This window comes from Bactrocera tryoni, chromosome 5 (genome assembly GCF_016617805.1).
Source record: "Bactrocera tryoni isolate S06 chromosome 5, CSIRO_BtryS06_freeze2, whole genome shotgun sequence".
In the NCBI taxonomy this organism is placed as follows: Eukaryota; Metazoa; Arthropoda; class Insecta; order Diptera; family Tephritidae; genus Bactrocera; species Bactrocera tryoni.
Window position 1 is genome coordinate 60,545,306 of NC_052503.1, and position 8,921 is coordinate 60,554,226.

Sequence of the window (8,921 nt, forward strand, 5' to 3'; positions counted from 1 at the left end):
TAAAATGTTCGGTGACACCCGAACTTAGCACTTCCTTACTTGTTTTAATATAGTATCACCTGCTTCGTAATTCTTTATTATTGATCAATTTTTGTTGTGATACTTTAGCGTATTTTTTTGGTTTCTAGCTATTTCATTTCGAAGTTCAGAATTAACTATTTCCCTGAAGTTTGTTAAATCTTGGTAATTAATTCTCTGTGTTCTTCTAAAGAATACATCGGCTGGTTTCCTTTTTGTAACTGAGTGTATTGTGTTATTATATCTGTCAACTACAATGTTGATACTTTCTTCAATAGAGCAATCAGGATATTCCATTTGGAGGCATCTGATTATTTCAATAATAGTGGAGTGCACACGTTCTATCGCACCAGCGTATGTATTAACTTGGTTTTCCTGGTTTATAATTATATTCTTCTATCCGTGTTTTCCACCTTTTTAACTTGGCATTGTTATTACTGTTGCTTAATGCAAACGTCAGTGGCTGGTGATCAGTGGCTGGTAATTTAAAGCCTTCCTGGATTAGTAAAATCTGTATCCGCTAGGATTGACTTGCTTTTATATGAACATTTTTACCTCTAGTTAAAGTGGTAATTTTTGCGAAGTATTTTATAAATCTCTTATAATATGATGCTGCCGATTGTCCCACTGTCGGTGATTGGTCCGAAAAGTTCCGAATATTAGTTTATCAATCCATTTAGTTCATGTTCATAAGGGGTTTCTTGAATATTATTCACTTGTTTAAAGATATTTTGTTTTAGTGGCAGTCCCAAATCCTTGAGAGTTATTGTGTCACTTTTCCTATTTATGATCGCTCCCGTTTCTTTGAGGGTGTCATCACCAATGAGGCTATCAAAGGATTTTAAATAAGATAACATAAAGAAATCAAAATTATTCGTAATACCTATTCTTCCGCGGCTGAGTGAACCTTAAAAAGACACTCAAGTGTCTGTGAATTTTTTGAAAGTTGTTCGGAGACAAAGTTTTTATTAGTTCTCGTATTTATAAGGAACTTGACAATGTCCTCGTTTTTTTAAGTTAGTTCTATAAAAGGTAGGCTAGACAGGTGTCTGTCATAAAATTTATTTCCTAGTCCTCTGTTTAGACTTTAAAATTTTTTTGGTGTTTTCCTAGGGATATTTGAAGAATAATTGGATAGCCTTTTTATAGGCGTATTATTCGGTCTATTCATATATTTTATTCATCGTGAATGTATTGAAGGATCCACCTCCACTAGACCTGGTTGGTCTGGGTAGTAGCAGTGCCTGATTTTGAATGTTTTTATTGTAAATATTGGCTTTAGTTTTATTTGGCTTTTTTGCATTTGATATGTGCTACTTCCATTCGTTGAATGACTAGCATTCTAGACAATTCGCCATTTAGGACTCTGATAAATATATCAAGGGATCGATTCCTATAGGTTTCCAGTAGAACATTATTTGTTTCTCTTGAATAATCATGACTCTTTATTTTGTTTATTATCAGCGATAGTTGGTGATTAACTCTTGCGAAGAATTGCTCTACGCTGAAGGGTTTTTGGGATAAGGTTAATATATTATATAATATATAATATATTTATTGCCATTAACAATTTTTTAAGGTTTTTATATATCGGGTAGTTATAAATTTTATATAAACTTAAAATTAGCTTACAGGAGTATCAACTTCTGCATTCTCTTCGGACTGTTCACTGGATCCTTTTTAAAGTCCTCTGGCTTTTTTGTTTTGGTTGGCCACTTTATAACTATTTTAATGAAAATTTTGCTCAGAGAATCTGGTTACTGTATAAGGTGTCACGGGTTTTTGCGCTTAAGCCTTTCTTTCCATTAACTTCGAGTGACAAGGGCCCTGGCTTCAGTGTTCACATGGTCAGAAAATCTCTCCATATGAGACTTTGCCCATTTGTTGATTGATGTAGCAACTGAGTCAATTCCGAGATCGCGTTCAAGATCGTGAACGAATTTTGTTATATGTGGATAATGCAGAGTTTCTACCCAATTGCCAATACTTGTACATGTTTCTGAATTTTATTTCTAATTCTTCTTTTTTCTTTTTGATTTGCACACCATTTAAATACAGAGGCATATATCTAGTAATGTTGTATGTGAAATCAATATGTACTGATTTATACCGGGATTCTAGTCTCTATTTGAGACATTTTGTGGTAAAGTCTCAATTTGTGACTAGTTACTATTCACTAAACAGTCTCTAGCGTTAGTCTCAAAATATTGCCTTAAATTTGATACCTGATAGTTAGCAAGTCTCAAAACTAAAAAGAACTCTTGTCTGCCATTTTGAATATACTGAATAGAAATCATCATAGAAATTAATCGATTGTCGTTTTTTTATATTTTGTAAGCATCTCAAACACGAAAAAATCAAAAATAAATCAATTTTACATAAATTTCGTAAATATTATGAAACAAAGTCAACATATATTTTTATTTTCATTGGTAATTATGTTTTTTGACTATGTTATATACAATTTAATATTTGTTATAGACATATTTATTTTCATTCAAGTGTAAAAACATCTCTGAATAATGAAATGTAATAGATTCTGTGACTGTCGCTTACAGAATAGCAAAATCGTCTCAAGTCTCAAAAATTGTCTCAAACTTAGAATCTCAAATTTAGAGACTTGAGACTGTATCACAGTACAGAATCGCACGGTAACAAAAGTTAATTAAATATCAAAATGGATCCAACTTGGTTTTTTTTTTGCGATGCAAACAACAGTCGAACTTATGTATATCAGATGTTCAAACATGCGGACATCACTTGCCGTGCAACTCCGCGCTAACATGTCCTCCGACGTATGCACAATTGTCTTACGATTTTTTCTCTTTTCGTTCCTTGCCAAATATGGTTTTGGTACCGTCTTAGATTTGTTTTCTATAAACATTTATAATTGATTTTAAGTTTTAATAACTGAAATTTGCCATTTGAGATTTGCACAATATTAGAACTGGTACGAATCATGAAAAACAAAACTTGGTAGAATTGAAAAAAGCGATTACACTACTTTAGTGAGATATCAGGATGCTCATTAGTACGAATTCATCTCAATAAATTTCTTGTTGCTTTTAGCTGTAATTCTTTTGGCAAGGGAGAAATCACAAATCTCCGAATATATTGTTCAGATCGGACCACTATAGCATATAGCCGTCATTCAAACTGACCAATCCCAATCAAAATAAAAAATTATCATAAAAAATTAAAACTTATCATTTTCACCCTAAATTTTTTTTGCAATCCAAAACTGTTCTAGTCAAAGCTAATCTTAAATTTTTGAAATCATTGCTATGTACTCACCTAGTAGTTTCGAGACAGCACCCTGTTGCGACAACATATGCTGCGCTATATCGTAACCGCGTAGACCGCCGAATCGGGACAACTCGAGTAAACGCTGTTGGGACATGAGCGCATTCAAAGTGGTGGGCGATGGTGAGCCACCGGCTCCGAAGATTGCAGCTCCCGGTATTTGCACAGAGGGTGACAGGCCGACTGAAATGGTAAATTGAATTTTACAACGAAATATTTGATATTTATTTATATATTTTTTGTAGACGTAGATACCTAATAAAAATAAGGTATTCTAAAAACAATAATTTATAAATTGGAATTGTTGAGCCGTCTAACTATACCTTTGCTCGTCGGAAGTGCTATTGTTTGCTTATTCATTGACAGTGCTAATGTTTACCTACGATTGAACTAATTTCTCAATATGTAGCGAGGGCGATGCAGTTCCTCCAGCTTTGCACTCCACGTCGAATTCGTAATGGCTATTAAAACTAAAATATTATAGCCGCGCCAATTCGTATCAAACTTTATGCTTAATTACGAGTGACTAATTTGGTTTAACATGACTAACTGTGTTAAATAAATAGCGATAAGTTTGTTTTGCAGTTAAGCAACGCAGCAAAATAATTTGAGCAAAATAACCAACGAAATGAAGCTTTCACTGCGCGGCGAGGCGGTGCGCGGTGCGACAGTGGTACATGAGCCGCCGTTTGTTGCCGTCACAACCGCACGGTATACCCTTGTCGCCTAAGCTAGTTGAAATAAATTGAGACATTTATACAGGTGTGCTACATAAGCAGATCATGACATTTATTACGGTTTAATTGTTTTCCTGCACGAGCATTTCAAGCGATTGTGTACACCTAATAATATATATACCGAAATATTTTCGTCCGTTCAATTCAACATTTACAATTATGATCTACGTACATACATATGTACATAGTATGAGCAAATACACGAGCGCACAGTGCAAACAGTGCACACAATGCGAACAATAGGCACGTTTTGCCAAACAAATATTGAATTAAATATTTAATTAACAATAACCATGGAAAAACATTTATAAAAGATAACGAAAACCGAATAACAGTAATCAAAAAAATTTAACGCAATATAAGTATAAAATGCTAAAAATAAAAATATTGTATTATAAATATGCAAAAGAAATGTATCAAAAAGCCGCGAATTTATTCTTAAAATAAATTTTAAAAATTAAATTGCTGGAAATTCGTTAATCAAGGCTTGATTTATAGTCCAGCGAATTCTACGGCTTTTCGCCCTAACCAAATTTACACACGTATGTATATTAAGACTGTCCTCACATATGTAAATCATTCTAATCAAAATTCATCAACTTTCATAGAGTTAATGAACATAACTACGCCGTTTATTATCAGCTTAGCCTTTACATAAGAGTATATAACATAACATATATAACATAATACTTTCATTAGAAAAAAGTTGAAAGTTTTTCAAAAATAAAATGAAAAGTAAACAAATAAATATTTTTTTCATGATTATGTTTTTATTTTACTTAATTCGCCAATTATTTGAAAATTTTGGTAGCTTTAGTAGAAATTCTAACACAGTGCTTTCATTCGAAATGTATAAGCATGAAGCTTTAGGGAGATTTTAAGCTTTTATGAAAACCTAATAGCTTCCTCGATTTTTTCTACGATTATGTGGCTTTTGTCCAATGTTGCCTAAATTATTTCAATAATTTAAAACTTTGATATGAATGTAAATGATGAATTTCATTTGTAAAATCAAAATTATATTTGTTTGTAAAATTTAATGAGAAATGAGACGTAAAATAAGAGAGGAGATAAACAAAAATAAGATTGTAAATGAATTTTCAGGAATCCTTATTAAAAATAGTAGCATGTAGACTAAAAGTAGCATAAAAGCTCTTGAGCTATATAAAATTATTGATATTGTATTTCCAAAGCAACAAAACTGAAAATTAATACAATTAGTTTATAGTTCTTTAACTACAAAAAATATGAGAATATATTGAAAGTTAGAGCAATAAGCATATGAAATGAACTGTCTATTTCTAACCATTTATTAACATGGTTCGATGTCTGAATAGATATATTTTTGTTTAAATAAGGGAAATTACTCAAACATCGAATCAAGTTTTACAAAAAACTATTTTATCTCTTAAGCCAATGAAACTTTTCGCTATTTAGACTAGTTCTGAGATTAAAATTTTGAAAGAAAGTGCATTTCAGCAACATGACTAAAAAATTATTCAAACATAGTACGAAATTTAAAAAAAAATCTTCATTCAAAACATCAAAAAAGTTTAAATTTCCAACACTTTCGTAAACGACAAAATGTTCATTTAAAATAATTTGAGAAAACATACATATAAAATATATACAAATATATGTATGTATATACATACATATATGCTATTTATAAGTGAAAACCTTATAATATTTCACTGTTTAAAAATATATTTTGCTTACACTTTCCTTACTTTTCAAATATATATAATTTAGATAACTGTTTTATTTAATAAACTATGTTCTCCATACCCACATGAATTACAGTTACGTGATGTGAAAAATCCGCTTTTAGAAGAGGGAGGAACTATACACTGATTTAATAAAAATGGTTTCTTTGTGACAGAAGATTGAAATACTATCTTAGAGTATAATATAATCCAAGCACTAACATATATTTTATCGAAAAACATTTTTAGTGCCTGTTTCTTAAAAGCAAATGGGCAAGTTTCAAAATGGCCTGGTGTTTATTCTATATGAAATGGCGCTGATAGAGAGAAAAAGTAGAAGCAAACATTCGAAATATTTTTAAATATTTTTTTGTATTATCTGTAATATCAAGATATATTTATTCTTCATAATAAGTACTTATAAATTTATTTTGATTAAGTTAATAAATACTAGTAGTAATTACAACTACTTCCTTCTCTAATCAAAATGGCGAATGGCTAAAATTTTAATTACAGTTGAACTTCCTTAACTCGAAACTCTCCATAACTCAAACTCTTGAATTGGCAAAAGAAGTCAAATTCCTTATAAATTTCCTTCCATAAATCGAACATTTAAACGGTGGTGATTCTTTAAGTCTCATTTTTCGGGGAAATCCCATTTGGTAAATAGCTGACCATGTAAAAGTCGCCGTATTTATCCCTTCAAATGTTACTATTACAGATTTTATTGAGGTGGACAATGAGATTTGCTTTATAACAGATGATATTATAGAACCGAATATTTCAGATCCAACGAATATGACTTCTAGCGCCAAGGAAAACAATGAGAGTTCTAAAGAAGAAATTAGTCTACCGCCATCCAAAAATTATGTAACGCGTTCCTTTGCAATTTAAAATTCCTATTTAAATACGAATATTAACACAACTGACGATCACTACAAAGCACTAAACAGATTAGAATCCTTTTTCACTGAAACACACATACAAAAAATACATGTATGTACATATGTACCTTCATCTAAAAATTACAGAATACATGTTTTATGCAGAACTGCTAGCCGATTATTTCTAACGCACGCCGAACATCACAAAAGATTTTTTGACAAGAAAACGGGCCCATAGTGACTTCTTACTATGCCATGAAGAGCTCAAAACACCTAGGAACTGTATTTTTGATTGCATACGAACTTACATATGTATGTAAATAAGCGACGCTAAATGTACTTTTCACGAACATTGTTGGAAACTTTGGCTCACTAAATTCAAATTTTAACCAAATCAGGGCGGTGGCGGAAAGCCTGTCGGAAAATTGTATATTATTCACATAGCCTTATAATTACTGCTGTTTTTCCTTAATAATTGAAAAAAGAATACATTCTGAAACTTACTATTGCACGGTGGCGGTATAGTGGGCGCACCACCTGTACCCGCTAAGGCTGGTATTCTTGGTGGTTCCATTTTCCAATGCGCTGGTATGCTCGTATTTGCGGCGGCCAATGTTCCAAATTTATGATTAATACCCGGTTCAATCAACATGACCAAGCGAGCAATGCAGTGTTGGGAGTAATTTTTTCACGATTTTTATTATAAATGCCTATTATGTTTTAGGTATTTGCTAAGGGAGTATACTTGTAGAATTAACCAAAAAGCTGCATACTAAGTTGCGATGTTTGTATTTATTTAAGTTATTACATTGGCGCACAAAAAAAACAACAGAATGCGCTGTTATATATGTATTTACGTATACATATGTATGTGTTGAAGTGAATTTAAGCGAAAGTAAAAAATGTGCTTTAGCTTAACATTTTCTAATATTTGTTCTTTGATCCTTTATATTTTTATACTACTTTCTATAAAACTTTTGTGCACTTTTGAAGTTTTGTTAAATACAGTTATTTATTTTTAATATGTATTTATTTTAATTCTTTTAATTAATAATTATTTGTTTTTTAACTTTCACAGCTTCCAATATCGTTGATATTTTTTTATTAAGTAATGCACACTTTACTTATATTTAATGCATTAATTTCTACATTCACAACTTTGCTCGTTTTATTTCAACTGTCATTTTTTTATTTTACTTTATTATTGCAACTTTGATTTCACATCACACGTCTGCACTGAGCGTAATCATGAATATTTTTCATACAACGACACGATCCACACACGAAAGCCGAACTCGGCGCACTAAATTCCAAAATTCCACTTCAACCAGTTGTGACGGCTCATTCGACTCAATACCCCACCGCCAACACCACCGCGCACTGCTTCAATTAACCGACCATGCTATAGACGTTAACCTGTTCGAGATAATTTGCTGTTCCGTTTGAGTGAGTGCTTTTGTATGTTCATGCTCTCAAATGAACAACAACAAAAGCCTGTGCCAGCCGCAACACAAGCACATACAATTGCACAACATTTTATTATTTTCTTGCTTTTCTTGTTGTTGCTTTAGCCACCACCACCATCTCCAGCATTCTGCCACCGGTTTCTCGACCTCAATGCACAAGAATAATGGCGGCCCGCAATGAGCGCGAGCGTACCATTGGTGCGAAGGAGCTAGTTGCTTGCAACTCAGCTACTGTCGTGCCACTTGCTCTCTTGCAATTTTTAAAAATAGTGAGAGCTTGCTTTACATCGTGTCTTCTTTTTGCTGCGCCGTCCGCCTGGACTTGCCTGTGGCCGAGCTTGCTTACCTAAATCACATTCCGTGCATTAATTGCCGTCCGTTCACTGGCGGTTGATCACTTGTATGCCAGTAGTGGGTAGTGCCGTGCGCTCATGCTTACGTTATCCGTTACCAACAATGTCGTGTGTGCGCTCTCTCGCTTACACTGCTATTAGTTGGCGGTGTAAAATTTCGATTGCACTGTTCTTTCCAGTTGGTTGACGCAACCCCTTTAGGTTGTTGTTGTTTTTATTTTGAATGCGCACATTTTTATTGCAGTCGTAAATAATATTTCCTTCTCTTTTTTGCTTCGCTTTATTGCCGCGCTTTAGTGCTTGCCACTAACCTACACTCTTAGTTTATCAATTTATTCCTTCCTCCCATTTGTTGGGTTGTGCACATAATCGCTTTGGTCTTGTGAAAATTGGGCGCGCACAGAGAGCGTAACTTGCTCATTCGATATGGAAATCGTAGTTCCACTTTTGTAAA

At 32.9% G+C, this 8,921-nt stretch overlaps 1 protein-coding gene across 2 annotated transcripts in view; it reads right to left on the reverse strand.

Annotated features, from left to right (window-relative positions):
• LOC120778148 (paired box protein Pax-6-like) overlaps nt 1-7,500 on the reverse strand; it is a 26,483-nt gene extending 18,983 nt beyond the window's left edge. For both annotated transcript variants that reach the window (XM_040109871.1, XM_040109872.1), the window contains exons 1-2: nt 7,153-7,500; nt 3,313-3,504 (exon numbers count right to left, since the gene is read on the reverse strand). In XM_040109871.1, the coding sequence (XP_039965805.1) occupies nt 3,313-3,504; nt 7,153-7,300 (340 nt within the window). In that variant the 5' untranslated portion in view covers nt 7,301-7,500. The remainder of the gene's footprint in view (nt 1-3,312; nt 3,505-7,152) is intronic.
• Between the last annotated feature and the right edge of the window lie 1,421 nt (nt 7,501-8,921).